Below are 20,232 nucleotides of genomic sequence, written 5' to 3'. Positions count from 1 at the left end.
GAACATTGACTTCCCTGCTTGTGACTGAGGATGAGATGGTCATATGGCAAAATATCACACGACTTTCTACTGAAGTTATGTAATCATCTTCTAGTGCTTTTCCATTTCAACTGCACATTAACAACCTGTGAAATTTTGCATTTCTGGAGGCCCATGCCTATTACTCCATATTCCAAGTAAAATGCAATGTTTTGCTACATCTGAATAAGAAAAAAGGTGCCTGATTATACGTAAGAATTATATTTAAGATAATACATTTTACTGATATCTGAACATGGACCAATTGAGACGTACTGTAGTTCACTGATTTATTTTGACAACAAAGCAGAAAAACTCTTGCATGGATTGGGTACCCTACTGATTTTTTTTCTGAAGCTGTTTGTAACATACTTTCAAAGGTGCGAAAAAGAAAACAAGTTTTCTTTCATTAAACAAAGCAATACCTAACAAAACAGAGACATCAATTACACTATTATAAGCATGAGAAAAAGAGCAGAATAATTCACCAAATACGTTATGGCACATGAGTCTCATAATAAAGAAAACATTTTACAATGAAGGATAACATAGTGCACAAAAAAGCTTCATTTAAAAATATGTACAATGAGGTGGCATAAAGTGGCTTTTTAAGTTTATTCTCTGACTAGCATCCCTTTATAATTTTTAGATGGGCACTTCAAGATTGTTTGCGGAGTACATTGCATTTTTGGAGAGTGCACAGCAGGACAGCATTCCTATCAAAGACAGGCTTGCAGCATGGCAGCATATAAGTTTAGGAACATTTGAATGCAAGCAAAAGTTAGATTCTTGTTTTTTTAAAAAAAACTTTAGGACAGTGCAAAATTGAAATACCCCTCAAAAGGCAATGATTACATACAAAACAACATTTAGGACATAAATACATCCATTCTTGAATTAAAATGTAACTGTTTTTGGTACCCCACGTTTTTTGTCACAGCTCCACTTTGACTATGTTGTACATGGTAGGACTGGTAGCTTAAAAACACTGAGTTAAGATCAAGTCTTCACTTGGCACTCACTTCAGATCTGAAGACTCACTTCACAAAGTCACGGTACACTTGAAAAGAGCTTTCAGAATAGCTAGCTTGTAATGTAATTGATTAATCTGACATTTTCTGCAGAAGAGAGCTTGAGCCTCTGCATTTTCAAAACTTTGCTTGCTTTAAAAGTAGCTCCTACCTTGGCATTAAAAGCAGTAGCTTTGAAACTGTGTGTGTAAAATGAAGGCTTATGCTTACACCAAAAAGATAGGGCAAACACAAGGGAGAGATCAGAAGTGGTTTTCCATGTGTGTAACCAACAGAAAGGAAGATGTACATTATGATGCTTGTATTGGCCCCATTAAGCAGGCTAGATGCATCATTTGATGTGGATGGAAATGTGCATCCCATTCAGAGCTGCTTGTTCTGCACACATCTGATGAAGTGGCTTCTGTCTCACCAGGTTTGTTGTGCTGGCCACAGTAGTCTAACATGGCTCTACTGCTGGAACTATTTGAAGTGTTAGACTAGTTGTATATGATTATAGTTAGTACAGAACCAGCTGATTTTCAGGGAAGCAAGACTGGATCTATAATTACATACAGAATGAGAACTTTTTAAAAGGTTAGATGTTCATGGAAATTGTCTAGGAGAATCAGGCAAATTGCACTATTTCTTGGCCTGGAATGTTAGCAATATGTTACAAAGTATAACAACTTTAATGTGAGTCACCTTCCTTATACATAAATGGAGCTATTCTTGCTTCACATTTTTTGAGACTAAACTTTTAATCAGTTTTGCAACAGCAAAAGCTGTCATGCACAGAAGTGTCAGGGAGGTGCAGCTGTAATTGTTGCTCATCCACAACAGGCTCATCCCAGAGATGCCCACACACAGAAGAGTGCTGTGTGCAGTTAGTAATGCTCACCATAGATGAGCATTCACCCCTCTAATGCAAATGAACCTTTGCACTGAACTGTGGCTTGCCCATCTGGAAGAGCAGGTTGTTTGTCTGCTCTGCACTGAATGGTGCCTGTTCTGCTCCACTGGTCCACTCAGATCCCTGCACCTCACCCATTATCATGCAGAAGGCAGAGCAGCAGATCCGTGCTTGTTTTCTGTGAGTTGGGCATACAGAAAGCTATTTCCTTGGCACACAGAGGAGGAACTATTGGTGGTGATTGTCCACAAGGGGAGATTCATCTGAGTGAGGGTGCACAACATCACACTAACTACAAGAATGGCTTTGTTATTACCCAGCTAGGAACATAATAGTTATCCCCCCAAAAGGGGGAGAAATTACTTCTACTGCATCCTTGTTCTCTACAGTAAGTCTCTTAACAGACATTAGATAAGGCATGTTAATCAGATCTATTCTGATTTGGCACACAGTCATATTTAATTTTCTATACGTCTATGGTGTTTTAAATTTCTTCTTGTTTTAAATTTAAGTACAAACATTTTTTTAAAAAATAATCCTTGTCCCATTAGATACTATTTATGGACAATATGACTAATATTTTGGCAAAAAGCAGAATTAGCTGCCTCAAATGTCGTTCCTTTATTAAAAGATTTTTTCCCCTTGTATTCGGTAGATATTCAGTACTTGGCTTTTTATGTTAGTGCTGGCTTGACTACTGTCAATATAAAAATCTGTATGAAATAGGAATTCCTAACAATCACTAAGCCTTAGGCACAAATGATTGCATACAAAAGAAGATAGCTGAAAAGCACAAAGATGAAATGTGACTTTGTGTTTTTTTCAGTCTGTTGACTGGGTAAATAGAACAGATACATTCAGTAGTCTGACAGGTGAGCTTGGCATGTATGCATACAAGCACACACATTATTTAAGGTGCTTAATAATTATGCTTTTAGCAAATTAACAATATATTGACATCTAGCATTTTTCTTTAACTTCAACAAATTCAACAGAAGGCAGTACATTCTCTCTTAGACTCCCAAGCTGGTCTTGTCAAAGATACATATTTTAAGGATTAAAGCTAAAGATGGAGAAGTGCTATTTTTCTGTTAAAGCTGTTCCCCCCCGCCCCCAACATGCATTATTTTCCATGCCAAAATAATGATTTCAGTGGGTCTATTAAAATCAGTGCTTTGTAAATTACCAACATGATTTTAGCTCTACTTAAATAATTTGGGCTATTGTTTGGAATAACTAAGGCATTTGCTAGGTATGTTGATCAATGATAGCTTATTTCTGTTGTACTCACTGTCACCCAAACCAGAGCTCTGCGGGTACCCAAGGAACTCTTGCACCTGAAAATGGTTTTCCTATCCCTTTAATGGAAGAACTACTACGAGGTATATAACCCTCTGATTGCCTTCAGTGGGGTTACCAGTTCCATTAAAGAGAATGGGGAAACTCTTTCAGGACAGTTATGTTCATATGGGGGGATGTGGCACAATAGCTAAAAGTACCCCTTTGTAAAATAGGGGCAGTGACTTACATCTGTCTGGGATTATAAGCACTTTGATACAAATGGACAGTACTGGGGTCTTAACTGAGGGCCTCATATAAATGTTATCTCTTGCTTATGAAATGTAATACGCACAAGTGTATCAGTAATACAGAAATAAGCTATAACATGAGCACTTGAAAATAAACATCTCATTTTTAAACAAGGCACTTAGTAGCCCCCAATAGTTTTTGGGTAATATCAGAACATAATTTTTTTTACTATTGAATGCACAAAAAGACAAATACTTTGCTGCAGTAATAAAAAGCAAGGCCACTGGAAATGAAGCTTAAGATAGTTAAATTAAGACGAGATGAAAACTATCCACAACATTAGTGCTTTACTGCTTTTTGTAGGTTCTGGGCAAAAGGGAAGGCAAACGTATAAGGAAAGCAGCAAGAGGTTATCTGCGTATGTCAATCTTTTCTGCCCCTCCCCATAATGTGCACTTGCCACTTTGGTTAGGGACAGTTTGAGCATGGACAAATAGCAGACTGTGACCTCTGGTGCAACGCAACACAAAGCATCCTTTACTTTCTTTGCTTCTCCTGTCTGCAAGTGGTTTCTCAGCACTAAGTTCAGTTGCATTTTGTATACTGGGGAGTATACAATATGAAGAGGCATCACTTGTGTTACCTAAAGATCCAAACTCTTTTCCACCTGTGCAGTATTGATTGAATTAAACAGACCTACAATGGCTGAAACAGAACCATAGTTAGGATGTCATTTTTTTTAAAAAAAAAGCCCAAGTTATACCATCCCCAATTAGGAATGGTGCAATTGTCCTATGACTGTATTCCATGCTACTCTATTGCCAATCTAAAATGGCAACTTCAAATGGAGGGGTGAGTCACATGGGAAAATACCTCCCAGAGGGCCAGAAGCCCTGATGTGAAAACTTCTCACATGACCTCCCCCCCCCCCACGTTTATGCCACTGGTCTTGGGATGTAGCCACAGGAAAGCACCAAATATGTCTCTTGGGTAGTGTATGAGCCTGAGATGACATGTCTCTCAGGTAGTATATGAACTGGACTATATGTGTTTGTGTATATATGTTTATGTATATGATTTATTTTCACCCAAAGGCATCCAGGGTGATAAGCAATTGATTTATATTAAAATCCCAATTGGTGGCTATTAATTCCTTTAATTGTCAGTGCAGAGGAGATTCCCAGACAACTATAGGAAGGATAGTCTTATATCAAAATCCTTTAATTTAGACCAGACTGTGATAGTTAATAGAGGCATTTGTCTTGTTCAGGTGAAGTAAAGAGTTGGATCTGGTCCAACAGAGAGTTCTTCATATGAGCATAAAACTATCTCCTCCATCTTGACTGGGATAATCTCTGTAATGCTAAGACAAAGAATTATGGGTACTGCTGCAACCTAGTACCCATGGTTATTCCCCAAAGTTATTTGGTGGATTTCTTGCTTAAAACAGCAGTTCTAACTGTCCTAAACAGTTTTTCTGACAAGATAAAATTCATATAGCTGTATTTTGAGTCAATTTGTAAATGAAGAAAAACCCAGAAGGAAATGATAAATATTGAGTGAGGGAGGTTCCAGGAAAATGAATAAACTTTTTAGAATCACTGACTTTAGTGAATTTGGTGTAGCATTCTTGTGGTTACCCAACAGCCAATAAACATTACATGTAAACATCACCTACTCAAAATTCAGCTGCAATCTTTGCCTGCTGAAAGGAAAGGGTCAATGGCACCTGAATTCTCATTCTGATACCAGCAAAAATGCTATAGGAATCCTCTTGAGTGGGTTTACCAAGTGTCACCATACAACTGGCACTGAGGATTGCCTTTGAATCCTTGTAGTATGTCCAGAATGATGTTTTTCCACTAAGGAGCTCAGTAAGCAATGTTTTGGGAATCACTGGTGACTGGCGAGCATTGGAGTGCTTACACACATGGTACCAGTTCAGCTAAGCCTGAAGTAGGTAGCTTTCTGATGGGATTCTCAGAAACCTATAGGCTGTTTGAAATGGGGACTCTCATATTGCTTCTTGCTCATTCTCATCTTCCATTTTGTTCACATAGCAAGACTGCAAGGAATGCGCTGAAGTGGATGTGGTTGCCAGTTTGTTCATAGGCTCTTCTTCTCCTTGGGGTGTGTTCTGTGCGGCATGCAGACGATGAGCATCTAGCATTTCCAGCAATAAATCATACAGGGGGACCACATTCTTGCACTTCATGTTGTACAGGTGCTCCATTCCCTTATTGCTGTAGAATCATATTAAAAAAGCAAAATCAGATACCATTGCACAAAGAAATTCTACTCCTAGGATGGATGCTGCCACTAAGCACCATGAAGCTGTCTGCCTTAGCAGATGTCAGGGATTGAAACTGGGACCTTCTGCATGCCAAGCAGATGCTCTACAACTGAGCTGTGGTCTCATATAGTTTATAATTTACTGCTATCTATGTATGTGTGCCATTTTGCCATTTCAGCACAACTCAATACTTAGAACTTTGTAGAGTTCTAAGTATTGCTGCTACTAGAGATGTACTTTGTATTGAGCTTTTCCACCCATGAAAGCCATTTGTATTTGTGGTAGACAACCTAGTTTTGATTGCAAATTATCTTTGGTGGATATCCTGCAACTCTCACATTCAGTTGCCCTACTTTGTCTATCGATGCCAGTATAGATTAAAACTCCAGCATCTTATACTCCCATTCTACATTTTAAAGACATTTAAAATATTTCTGGGCACTGTACAGAAACATTCAATGAAAAGCAAAGTGAAACGGAGAGTGAGTAAACAAATAGATAACCATGTCAGAGTCTTATTTATTTATTTATTTATTTTATTTTATTTTAACCCGCCCTCCCCACAAGCGGGCTCAGGGCGAGGTACAACATTGTCTCATAAGAACCACAATGAAACATGAAATTTAAAAAAGCAAAAATGGGAAGAACAGAAATAGCAAAACCAGGCCAGATGACTCTGACTGTTAGTTAATCTCTGAATTTTCATAGCAATTTGCAAAAGAAGAAGATATGGAATAGATATGGCCCTCTGTACATTTCATACTGTATGTCAAAGATTTGGTGAATTCCCAGGTGACAATCCCAGGTGAATGTATTAAATGCCTCTCAAAATATATACATTCCCCACTCTCCAAACATGAAGCTGCCTTACACCTCAGATCACTAATCCACCTAACCCTATATTATCTACTTTGACGGGCAGCAGCTTTCTAGGGTCTCAAGCATGCAAGGTCTTTCCTAACACTACCAGAAATCCTCTTCTGCTTGGCCACAGTTCTTCCCCAGCACTGACATTCTGCAGTACATTTCAGATATTCACAAAACTCATCAGTGGTGGTTATACATAAAAATTGGTGAATGTCAAGATTTGGCATTTGTTGCAACATATTATGAAATCTTTGTCATGTGCACAGCAATTCCCAAACATTTACTGTGTGCTTCCTTACCTCATATGCCTGAAGTGGGAAAGGATGAGGAGAAGCTGGGCCAATCGTCTATGCTGTTGCTGCAGAGAGAGACCAGATTTGGCTATCAAATGTGTCAAGGTGTCTGTAATTTTATCTAGCACACAATGGATATGGTCTTTTTCTTCCAATGTTCTTAAACTGCTGGAAAGAAATGTATAGATACCTGTGGGAAAAGAGAAAATATTAGTGCAGAGGGGTTAGTGTGGTGTAATGGTTACAGTCCATTCCATTTATTCAGAGTCTGTACAGCACATTGGCTTTTAAACTATATAAGCAAGATTAGGTTAAGATTCTCATGAAAAAGAGATCCAGGAGGATCTAAAAATATCAAAGGAAAGAAGAATTTACAACTTTTTAAAAGTAGCCTAGATTCATAAGGATTCCAAGCCAGTCATCAGGCTTACTCCCTGGTTATTCCAAGCCTGAGGAAATATTGCACAAATTATAAGCGGCACCTTCACCCAATAAAAAAACCAAAAGAGTAGAACCCTACATGTGAAGGAATCAATGGGAACAATACTGAAAAAATCAACATATGTACTCAAAATTATCAAAATGCAACCAATTTGACCTTATTGCATATGAATCAGTACATATACATAAGTAACAATCAACATATAGCAATCAATGATTCACATACCATATTACATAATTCAGATTCCCATAACAATGGTCATGATCAGTACACATCAACTTCATATAACAATCAATAAATCACATACAGACAGTGTACACTCTCCCCACCAATAAATATTTGAAAAGTTAATATTCCATATAAGATGGGAGAACACTCCTCACTGTATAAAGTCAAATGGGAGAACGTCCACTGTTAAGTCTCCCAGGTAAGTATCCACATCTCCCAGGTAAGTATCACAGGTAAGTGTCCAAAGATGTTTAATGAATAAGTAATGTCAAAATAAACGATGTTTTATCTTGTAATTTCTTTAAAAAATATATTTTTTATTAAATGAGGTAATATAACATCATTGGTTAATACATAAACCTTGTTCAAATTGACCCTCTGAGTAAATATATAACCCCACCTCCCTCCCTTCCCCCTTTTCTCTGTTGACTTCCAACAACATTCAAACCCCTCGTTTATCCATAGATATTATTGTTACTTTATATTGCTATCACTTTTCCCATGGTAAAGATCTTAATATATTTTCTTTTCAATAAAGTCTTTCTATATAAAATTTGAAATTTAAAATCCCTCCAAAGACCACAATTGTCCTTTAACATCGCATTTCTTTTCCAAATATTTCTTAAACTTCTTCCATTCCTCCAAAACATTTCTGGATCTTGGTCATTCAGGTTTCTAGTTAGTTTGTCCATTTTGGCCATATACAACAGCTTCCTTATCCATTCTTCAATTTTCGGTATTTCTTCTTTTTTCCAATATTGAGCATATAGAGTTCTTGCTGCTACTAACATATAATATAGCAATGTTTTATCATTTCTATTAACCTCTTCTAAATGTAAAGATAATAATAACATTTCTGGATTTTTAGCAACATTGTATTGTAGTATCAAAGACATTTCCGCACATATCTTAGACCAGAAGTCTCTAGCCTTTTGGCAAGTCCACCACATATGAAACAAAAAACCTTCATGCTCCTTACATTTCCAACATTTGTTCGATAACTGTTTGTTAGCTATGGCTAATTTTTTCGGTGTTAAATACCATCTATACATCATTTTATATCCATTCTCTCTAATACTAATACAAGTTGATATTTTTAAGGTATTTTTCCATAGTTGTTCCCATGCTTCCATGGTTATTTCTTTATTACAATTTATAGCCCACTTTACCATTTGAACCTTTACTGTTTCATCTTCTGTAAACCACTTCAGTAACAACTTATACACTTTAGATATTGCTTTAGTATTATCTCCCAATAATAACTCTTCCAACCCCGAATTTTTAATTCTAAAACCCGTCTTCCTTTTTTCTGAGTCAAATAAGTCTTTGATTTGCCTGTACTGTAACCAACCATATTTGAATGGCAAATCCTCATTCCGCTTAAGTTTCAACTCATCCTTTTCTAATATAGTTAACTCTTTGAGGGTAAGCCATTCCTTTCCCTGGTATTCCAAATTTGGGTTGATTACTTCAGCTGGTATAATCCAAAGTGGTTTCTTTTCTTCTATATATTTCTTATATTTAAGCCAAGTTAGCAATAAATTTCTTCTTAGATAGTGGTGCTGAAACATTGCATCCATTTTATATTTTTCATACCACATGTAGGCATGCCATCCAAATAGTTTATTGTATCCTTCCAACGTTAGTAGTTTGTGATTGGTCAAAGACACCCATTCTTTTATCCACACCAAACATATCGCTTCATGATAAAGGTTTAGATCAGGTAACTGCATTCCTCCTCTTTCCTTAGCGTCGCACAAAACTTTCATTTTAACTCTTGGCTTCTTCCCTGCCCAAACAAACTCAGATATTTTCCTCTGCCATTTTTGAAGTGTTTTTTATCCTTCACAATTGGTATTGTTTGCATTAAAAACATCATTCTGGGCAACACACTCATTTTGATTGTAGCAATACGACCTAATCATGACAAATTTAATTTATTCCATTTTATTATATCTCTTTCTATTTGTATCCAGAGCTTTTCATAATTATTCTTAAATAAATCTATATTCTTAGCTGTAAGCTCTATCCCCAAAACTATTTAGTTTTGTGTACCACTTCGCAATTTGTTAATTCGCTTAGTTCTTGCTGCTTCTTCTTGGTCATATTTTTGTTATTATTTTTGATTTCTTTTTATTTATATAAAAACCCGCCAAATCTCCAAACTTCTTTATTTTATCCAACAATCTTGGCAGGGTTTGTACAGGATCTTCCACTATAAACATCACATCATCTGCAAAAGCTTTCAGTTTGTAGGTAGATCCTTTTATTTTTATTCCTTTTATAGTGTCATCTTCTCTAATCCTTCTCAATAATACCTCTAAAACCATCACAAATAAAAGAGGCGATAGTGGACATCCTTGTCTGGTTCCTTTTCTTATTTCGAAGTTTTCTGTCAGGTCATCATTAACACAAATTGTTGCTCTTTGTAGTTTGTAAATTGTTTTCACTGCTTCTATAAATTCATTCCCTAAATCCATCTTCTCCATAGTCGCAAACATGAAATTCCAGTTCAAATTGTCAAAGGCCTTCTCTGCATCCGCAAAGAAAAGGCCAACTTCTTTATCTGGTCATTTGTCATAATATTCAACGGCATTTATGACGGTTCTCAAATTGTCTTTTAATTGTCTATGTGGTAGGAATCCAGCTTGGTCTTCTTCTATAAACTCCATTAGCCATATTTTAAGTCTATCTGCCAGTATTCTTGCCATTATTTTATAATCGTTGTTTATAAGCGATATAGGTCTATAATTTTTCACATCTGTCAGGTCTTGATTTTCTTTTGGGATCAGAGCGATACTTGCTTCATTCCACGTATCTGGGAGGCCTTTTCCTTGAAGTATATCATTCATTATATTCTTTAAAATCGGTGCTAGGTCCTCCTTCATTACTTTATAAAATTTAGCTGTGATCCCATCCGGTCCTGGTGCTTTCCCAATCTTAGCCGCTTCAATTGCTTGTTTGACTTCTTCTTCTGTTATTGGAGCGTTCCGTTCTTGTTTCATCTTTTCTGATATCCTTGGTAGATGGGCATTCATCAAATACCCATCTATATCTTGTTGATTCACTGTTTTCTTTTGAAATAGCTTTGCATAATATTTAAAAAATGCACGCTTGATTGAATGATGCTCTTTCAGTTCCTTACCATCCTCTATTATTCTATTAATAATTTTCTTTTCCTTCTTTTTTTTTCAATTGCCAGGCTAGATACTTTCCTGGCTTATTTGCTCCTTCAAAAGTCTTCTGCCTTAATGTCTTTAGTTTCCATTCTAGCTCTTTATTGCTGATAGCTGTTGTTTGATCTTGTAGTATTTTAATTTCCTGTATAATCTTCTTTTTCCCTGGTCTTTTCTTTAATTGTTGTTCTTTCTTGTGAATTTTTTCTTGTATTTCTTGCCATTTCTCCTGTTTTCTTTTCTTGTCTTTAATATTAAGTAGTGTTAAATTTCCTCTTATTACAGCTTTGTATGCATCCCATACCATCTGTGTCGACACTTCATCATTATTATTTGTCAAAAAAAATTGCTTAGTTTCTTCTTTCAAATACTTCAGATTCTCCTGGTTTTGTAGTAAATCCTCATTTAATCTCCATTTAAATTTTCTCCACCCCATTGTCCATTTCCATAACATTGGATTATGGTCTGCACTCACCCTCAGTAAAATTTCCACTTTTTTAGTCAATAAAGTCAAATCCCTAGTCGCCCAAATCATATCAATGCGTGAAAATGATAAATGCCTTGTGGAGTAGTACGTAAATTCAGAGTTTTTTGGATTTTCTTTTCTCCATACATCCTCCAATTGTTCTTGCTGAACTAAATCAAAAAAGTCTTCGGCAACTTCCCTGATTTTTTTATAGTTGTTTTGGATTTTTTGTCTAGTTGCAAGTCCACTACACCAGTGAAGTCTCCAAACATTATCATCTGGTCAAATATATCCTGATCTAACTTGCTTAATAAGTCTTTAAAAATTGGTCTTTTGCCCCATTTGGTGCATAAAGGGCTATTACCAACAATTTTTTTTGCATTTACATTTACTTGTACAGCCACATATCTTCCCTCTTGATCCTGAAAAATTAGTTTTGGTTCTACAGTCTCATTTATGTAAATCACTACTCCTTTCTTCTTTTGTTTGGACGATGATACATATTCTTTCCCCAATTGTTTATTTTTTAAATACTTTATATCTTTATCTTTAATGTGTGTCTCTTGTAGGCATATTATATTACAGTTCTGCTTCTTTAGCCAATGAAAAACTGTTTTTCTCTTTTGGGGTGAGTTTAGTCCATTTACATTCCATGATATTAATTTGTACTCCATATTGTTAGATTTTTGATAATTCAGGAAAGTCCTCTGCATGTTCCTGTACAAACTTTTCCATCTGCTCCTTTGATTTAATAACAATTCTCAGGGCTTTATAGTGGAAACTTAGTCCTTCTGGAATTTCCCATCTATATCTAATATCTTTGTCTCTTAGTTTCTGAGTTAATTCTCTATATTTTTTTCTCTCTTGGAGAATCCGTTTTGGCACTTCTTTTATGATCTTGATTCTACTGCCCTCTTTTATTAAAGGATTTTCAAAATGCTTTTTAAGAATCTCCTCCTTCATTCTCTTTGTCACTAATCGGATGATTATATCTCTAGGTAACTTCCTCTGCCGTGCAAAAGCCGAGTTAATTCTGTATGCCAAGTCCATATTTGCTGTTATTTCTTCCTTTTCTTTCCCTAGAAATTCTGACAATATCACTGTCATCTGTTGTTGTGTAGATTGGGTCTCAGATTCCTGAATGCCACGAAATCTTAACTGTCTGTCCGTCGCCTTGCATTCCATCATTGCCACTCTTGTCTGAATCACTTGATTTTCGTGTTTCATTTCTGCTTTTATATCATTTGTCTTTTGTTCTACCTGTTCCACTTTCTTAGTTGTTGTTTGCAAGTCCTCTTTTACTCCCTCTATATTTTTTGTCAATACAGCTACATCAGCTTGAATGGCATCTCTCATCTTTTTAAAATCCTTTGTCAGCATTTCTTGCATTTTCTGTAGAAACTCTTTATGATTCTCTGCCACTTCCCCCCCCAATCCCTCAATCGTTGCTTCTACTGAGGCTTGCCATTCCTTGTCCGCTCCTTTTTTTCCTGCCATCATGGGACTCAATTTAGAGCCTCCCCATGTATCTGCCCTTCTTCTTAGATCCGTGGTGGATCGTTTAAAATCTTAAGTTCTCTTAATTTTTGTTATGAAAAATAAAATAAAAAAAGTTCTTTTAAAATACAAAATGCCGGGCGTTTTTTCTCTATGGTTTATTTATAACATCTCTATAGTTTCTGGCTTAACTTCATACCTTAATTAAAATGGCGTACTTCCTGTTCCTGTTGTCTTCGTAGCCCCTCCAATGAGTGTTTGTTTTGCTTCCAAGTGGCACCTTTCTCGCTGATCCTCTTCCCTTTCCCTTTGCTGTCCTTGCTAGGAATCCAATTGTCTGCTCTGCTGTTAACTTCCTGTCTCGTGATGTTTCTCTAGTCCCACTCTGCTTTCTCACGCTGGTTATCTGAATTCTAACCGCAGTAAGTGTAAACAATATTTCTTTTCCAAGTTTTTAGTCCTTATTTAGTTCCCAAAGTCTCCAATTTAGCAGTGCCTCTATTACTAATCGTTAGCTCTTTCAAAGTCTGTCCATTAATTTATTTTCTCTTGGTCTTTTTGTTGCCAATCCATTTTAAATAATCCAATAACGATCTTTAGCTTTGCCGATGCTGTGGGTTGTCTGTGTTGTTTCCTTTGCTTATTCTTTGGTAAAAGTTGTTGCTGAAGCTTGGTTATGATGATCTTATGCCAATTTAATGACTCCTGAGGCACTGCAGAGATAGTAGCTCTCCCTTCTTTGAGAGGACCTCAAGGTGATGGTGGGAGTCCTTTATTCAGTACTCCCCCTTCACCGAGATCTACTCTCTCTTGGGGATGCGTGGCATTCAAGTCCAAATTCTGCCTGAATTTGGGATGGAAACTGGTGTTGAGGCGCCCCGCTTTCCAACAAAAACAGTGTCTTGGACAGCCCCAGTTAGAGGCTGCTTCAGATCTCCATTAATCCAAACCAGAAGTCTGTTTTATCTTGTAATTTCTTACAGTGAAAGATGCAGAAGACACACTGGATGCCTCACGGCATCCTTCGCCCAACACTCAGGGCCAGCGTCTGTATCCTGTTGTTTTGTCCTATGACCTCTTCTGGGGCGAAATGATTTCAATTGAAATACTATATATTTTATACGCGAGTCTCAAAAAAGTTCATTCATGAAGTCAACAGCAACAGAAATCCCCCAACACATTGCCAGAATCAATGTCATCGTGCACCCCCATTTTGTTAGGCATTTCCTCCTGTCACCCAGCTCAGAGCGGAACTACAAGTGACAAAAGGCACAGGTTGGACATTTGTCAGCTTCCCTCAAGTTTTGATGGGAAATGTAGGCATCCTAGTTTTGCTCTCTGACTGCTGTCCAATGGACTTTTCAACTGTCACTTGTCCAACATTCCACCAAGCTGCCTACATTTCCCTCAAAACTTGAGGGAAGCTGACAAGTGTCCAACCTGTGCCATTTGTCACTTGTAGTTCTGCTCTGAGTAGCAGTGGGTAACAGGTGCTGTGGATGGCAGCTCTCTTGCCCCAGTGGGAAACTACCAAGTCTAGGCTGAATTCAGATGTCCAGTAGCTGAAGTGGTATAAGTTCTCACAGGTGACTGTACCATCTTCTGTGGAAAGGTGTGTGTTTGAAATAGCCCCATGTGAAATAGTGTCCCACTATTACGATCTCATAGAAAACTTATGGCTGAGGTTAACCTTCCCACTTAGCCTTCCCACTGAGGTTATAAATTTAGAAATAAACCTTTTACCTCAGCAACATACACACAGATAGAAAAGCAATTGGGGCCAATGCAAACTCTGATTTTTGTCTCACTTTGCCACATCAACTGTTTATCAAATCATCAACATTCTGGCAGCCTGTTTCAACTGTTACAGCTGTGGTACTTGGACTATAAGCCATAACACATTAACTCCTGAGAATTCCCATACAAGTCAATTGTGGTACTTCACAATATATGTATGACATAGTTTTATAGCCAAATACACAAGGAGTCCCCCCCTTCCAATGAACAAGATTAAACATATTTAAAACCAGAATCTTCAGTTTATTGAGTGGTATGTTGGTCTCAACAGCCAAAGAAAGTTAATTGCATTAAAGTTCCATGGAAATCAATGGGTTCATTTCATTTTTTGCAATATTAAACACATGCTGTTTTTCTTAACTGAACTGATGAAATATTGGTACTGTCCCTGCACGAAATGACAAACTGCTGCCCATATGTTTGGATTAAAAAAAATGCAAATGGGCTCAATGCCCTGTATTTTGCAAGTGCAAACATCTTACATTCTTTCCATCTGAAGAGTGGGAGAATGAAAAAGTTTTACTTTAGCCTAATATTAATTCTGCTAGTATCAGGATCAAAATGTATTAATACAAAGTCAATTCAAATTTGCAGGCACTTGTTATACTGTTTTATACAGTTCTATATCTCACCTGTATGTGGGTGAAAAAATAATAAAAGCTGATTAAATAAAGTTAAATTACGTTCAAGTAATCATATCTCATTGATCAATTTAAAAACTTTGGTACCTAAAAATGAATGGGTTGATTTCAAAAAGAAAGAATAGCAATGAGCAACATTCATTCTGGGCAGGGAAGGGAGATTCAATTTTCAGTAACATCAACTGGCACCTAGTTCTCTAATCTGAGGACAGATTGGATCCTTTTAAATGCCACTGATTTACAGTGGAGAGATTTACAATTCCTTCTAGGCTGTCATAGAGAGGGGAACCAAAACAGTACAGAATGATGACAGTCCATTCACTGCTCTCAGAAATAAAAAGGGGTTTTTTTTACACTTCACATCACAAACACATTTTAATCAATTTAAAAAACCCTTATACCAGCCACTTGAAACATTTTTAAAACATAAATGAAATGTCATACAAATATAAAAGAATCACCTTCATTCAGCTTTTTGGAAAAAGAACTTAGTATTAAAAGAACTCCAAAACAATGCAATATTTATAGGTTCAAGCATTCCTATTCCCACTTTAATGCTGTGTGACTCCCATAGTTCAGCAAGGGCCATAGCTCAGTAGTAGAACAAATGCTTAGCATGCAGCAGATTCTATGTTCAATTTCTGGTATCCCCAAATTAAAAAAAAGATAAGAGTAGACAGAATAGATAATTCCAGATAGAGCTGATAATTCTACACAATATTGGCCAATATTGTGAGCTATTATAAGGCTTCAGATGTTAACATAAATCCTCCAGATTGTGTGAAGATTCTTTATCAATACAAAGACTGTTAGATCTCTTACAATCATTAAATGAGGAGGAGTACTAGAGTGGTGTTTATTTATTAGGTATGTTCTTATTTCACCATTCCAGCTCAGGATGGTGTGCATTATTCTCTCCTCCTCCATCAAAACAATCTTATGAGGTAGATTAGGCTGAGGAAGGATTACTGGCTCCAAGTAACCTTGCAGTAAGACTATGATAAGTCACCAGGGAGAAGCAACTACTCCAAAAATATGGTAGAATTGAACCTGGTTCTCAGACACAAACTATTGATGCTTTTAAAGTTACCTTTATATGCATATTCCCTTCTTTCTCCTCTGATAGTTCTTGTTCTCAACGACCTCAATATTAGTTGTTGGGGGTTTTCCGGGCTGTATTGCCGTGGTCTTGGCATTGTAGTTCCTGACGTTTCGCCAGCAGCTGTGGCTGGCATCTTCAGAGGTGTAGCACCAAAAGACAGAGATCTCTCAGTGTCACAGTGTGGAAAAGATGTAGGTCATTTGTATCTACTCAGGAGGGGTGGGGTTGAGCTGAGTCATTCTGTAAGAGTTTCCCAGAGTGTGGAATGCTAATGGCGGGAGGCTTCACTGTATCCTGAGGAGGTTCTTTTGCATATGGATTGGTGCTTGATGTGCTAATCTTCTCTGCAGGGCTATTGTCGGGTGTGGAGTGTTTTGTTGGCCTGGTGTTTTTCAGAACTGGAGCCCATGCTCTGTTCATTCTTAAGGTTTCTTCTTTCCTGTTGAAGTTTTGCTTATGCTTGTGAATTTCAATGGCTTCCCTGTGCAGTCTGACAAAGTAGTTGGAAGTGTTGTCCAGTATTTTGGTGTCCTGGAATAAGATACTGTGCCCTGTTTGAGTTAGGCTATGTTCAGCCACTGCTGATTTTTCAGGCTGTCCAAGTCTGCAGTGTCTTTCATGTTCTTTTATTCTTGTCTGGATGCTACGCTTTGTGGTCCCGATGTAAACTTGTCCACAGCTGCAGGGTATACGGTATACTCCTGCAGAGGTGAGGGGGTCTCTGCTGTCTTTTGCTGATCGTAGCATCTGTTGTATTTTTCGGGTGTATTTTTCGGGAACATGAAAGACACTGCAGACTTGGACAGCCTGAAAAATCAGCAGTGGCTGAACATAGCCTAACTCAAACAGGGCACAGTATCTTATTCCAGGACACCAAAATACTGGACAACACTTCCAACTACTTTGTCAGACTGCACAGGGAAGCCATTGAAATTCACAAGCATAAGCAAAACTTCAACAGGAAAGAAGAAACCTTAAGAATGAACAGAGCATGGGCTCCAGTTCTGAAAAACACCAGGCCAACAAAACACTCCACACCCGACAATAGCCCTGCAGAGAAGATTAGCACATCAAGCACCAATCCATATGCAAAAGAACCTCCTCAGGATACAGTGAAGCCTCCCGCCATTAGCATTCCACACCCTGGGAAACTCTTACAGAATGACTCAGCTCAACCCCACCCCTCCTGAGTAGATACAAATGACCTACATCTTTTCCACACTGTGACACTGAGAGATCTCTGTCTTTTGGTGCTACACCTCTGAAGATGCCAGCCACAGCTGCTGGCGAAACGTCAGGAACTACAATGCCAAGACCACGGCAATACAGCCCGGAAAACCCCCAACAACCATCGTTCTCCGGCCGTGAAAGCCTTCGACAAGACCTCAATATTCATATGCCTACTTTGTTTTCCATGATTGTTCTTTGTTTAGCAAGGTTTTTCAAAATACAAGAGTCACAAATATCAATCTGTGTTTTCCTCAGCTAAAGTTACATGCATATTAATTGTGGTTTCTTTATGCAAAGATGGGCTTCCTGCAGATTCTGTACAGAATGCTGATGCCACAATAATTTGGGGGGTCTGTTTCTTTGACTACAGCAGCCTATTCTTTGATTTAATTCACAGAAAATAGGCTAGTTAGAATAGAAGGTTAATTCAACTAAACTATTTAACTTGTTATATATCAGAAAGGAGAATAAACTCACAAGAATAAAATGGACCAGTTAGCTGTCCTAGTCAAGAAGGACTTGGGGACAGGAGTTAAGAATGTGATGCTGGGGAGCAAGAGGCAAATGCCAAAGCTGTATTTACAGAAATGTATATTCAAGGCAAGTAAGGGCAAATGTTACAGGAAGCACTTCAAGGGCGTGTCTGAGGCATTCAAGCACCCTATTCTTATGCTTTTGGTATATTCCTGAAGCAGCAACTCACTAGTTTCACGACAGGAAATGCTTGCTGAGGATGCACATGTTGTATACATGTCACTATGGGAGATGTGTGTGAACTGCCACGAAAGGCAAATTTCAGGTTTCTGTGTTCTCCCAAGTATGAGATCGGTTTCCCCCTACCCTGCCAAGAGACCAGTTCCTCCTGCTCACCCACTTCTGTGATTTTTGATCCACTCCTGCGTGCTGGTCTTTTGAACACCGGGAGAGCACCAGGAAAGGGGCATTAGGAATCACACCATCTGGGCCAGTGGGCTCTTCAAACTTCCATGGTTCCAGGCAGCTGCCCAGCAGAGACTGCCATATACAAAGATGCCCCCAAGAAGGCAAATAAATGGGCATCCCATGAATCCACCTTTCAGGAGGAGGATGACATTCTAAACATTAAGAAAAATTACCTCACTATAAAAACTGTTCAACAGGGAACTATATATCAGTAGGTGGAGCTGCTGCTGAAATATTTCTGTCAGAAATTCTTCAGGTGTGACAAATTTTTCCCCATCTCTGTGACAAATTTTGGTGCTGGGTGACACTTTTTAAACTTCTGGCCCTTTCCCAAATAACTTCAGCTGGAATCATGGTTGGAGAGTTTCCAACAGTGGTGGGAGAGGAATGCTCACTGTCTCTTCACTGAGAAAAACATGCACATAGTACACACACATACATACATTTACATGTGCTTAAATTTACATACATGGGTGATGGATTTGGAGCAATGGTAGGAATACTCTCCTTTGACTCTCTACTTATATACTCACACAAACATGCTCAGTTCACATACATATGATCTATGGAAGAGATGTGGATTCTCCCTCAACTCTCCATGTGCATCTACTATTTCATCTCCATAGACACATAACACACCCAGGTGGTAGATGAGATGGGGCGGAAAAAGAACTAGTCTCTATCCCTTTGCCCTCTTCTTCCATCCTTTTCTCCCACACCAATGAATTCTCTTCCCCAAACCCCTCTCTTTTTACGCATTTCCCCTCATTTTTCCATTAATTTTACCCTCTGGCTCTATAAACGTCATCAAGAAGAGCCCTTAGGGTAGCACTGAATGAGTTCCCCCAAAAAACTAGCCTGCTCCCTCTTAAAGGTGCTATTTCATGTCTCTGCCAGAGGATCCCTGGTATGGCTTGGCCTGGCTAGAGGAGAAGAGACAGGAGGTTGTGTTCTCTGCACAAGCTGATCAGAGCCCCATGAGACTGCCCAGGCACCTGCTTTATAAATAGCATGGGAGCACTACTTGCTAGCCTTACATGTCAGAACATGTGGGAAGAGAGAGGCAGTTTGAGATGCAAGTGCACATACAGAAGGGTTTTTTTCTGGTCTCTAATTATTGGGTGCCCAGAAGGTTCTACATTGTCAACAGAAGCAGTAGCAAAGATACATTTTAAATTGGAACTTTTCAGTATATAATCAGGGATCACTTACCAGAATTGAGCAGAATGATGGATTTAAGGCACACAAATTCTTCCCCCTGAAGATTCATCATTCGGAATCGAGTAGCAGTGGCCAACAGCATGTCGAATATTTCCACCATGCCGTCAACACATTTCCCTTGATTCCTATAAGCAAAAAATCTATACATTACAAATCATATATATCTGTGTGCATTTGTTTGGAAAAAAGTTTCTGTAAGACCAGCAACACATTAGTGATGTAATTTTTGCTTTACAATCATATTTTACTTTTCTTCCAGTCAAACTCATCTGAGATATTTTGTAAATAACCTATACTTTATATGAGTGGAGATTGCACAACAAATTCTGAATTTTCAGTTTCAACATAGTTGTTTTTTAAAAATACTTTTGGTAAATCTTAAAGAGCAGAATTCTTTACTTGACTCAAAGATGTTTGCTAGCATGCTAAAACTGAAAGCAAAGCTCACCCACTGAGCCTTGTTCCTTTGATCACAACTAACAATGTATAAATATTCTTTGTGCTCCTGTCACCTGGTGATGAAATTTGGAATCTGTTTCTCACACAAGCATTGGGCCCTTGTTTGC

At 37.9% G+C, this 20,232-nt stretch overlaps 1 protein-coding gene across 2 annotated transcripts in view; it reads right to left on the bottom strand.

The window, feature by feature from the left end:
- Positions 1–294: 294 nt before the first annotated feature.
- The window catches only part of ESR1 (estrogen receptor 1), a 365,081-nt gene continuing 345,143 nt past the window's right edge, over positions 295–20,232 (bottom strand). For both annotated transcript variants that reach the window (XM_055003067.1, XM_055003122.1), the window contains exons 7-9: positions 19,658–19,791; positions 6,931–7,114; positions 295–5,714 (exon numbers count right to left, since the gene is read on the bottom strand). In XM_055003067.1, coding sequence (XP_054859042.1) covers positions 5,486–5,714; positions 6,931–7,114; positions 19,658–19,791 — 547 coding nt within the window. In that variant the 3' untranslated portion in view covers positions 295–5,485. The remainder of the gene's footprint in view (positions 5,715–6,930; positions 7,115–19,657; positions 19,792–20,232) is intronic.

The sequence above is a fragment of the Eublepharis macularius genome, chromosome 1 (assembly GCF_028583425.1).
Source record: "Eublepharis macularius isolate TG4126 chromosome 1, MPM_Emac_v1.0, whole genome shotgun sequence".
Taxonomy (NCBI): Eukaryota; Metazoa; Chordata; class Lepidosauria; order Squamata; family Eublepharidae; genus Eublepharis; species Eublepharis macularius.
This window is presented reverse-complemented; position numbering and strand designations above follow the sequence as displayed.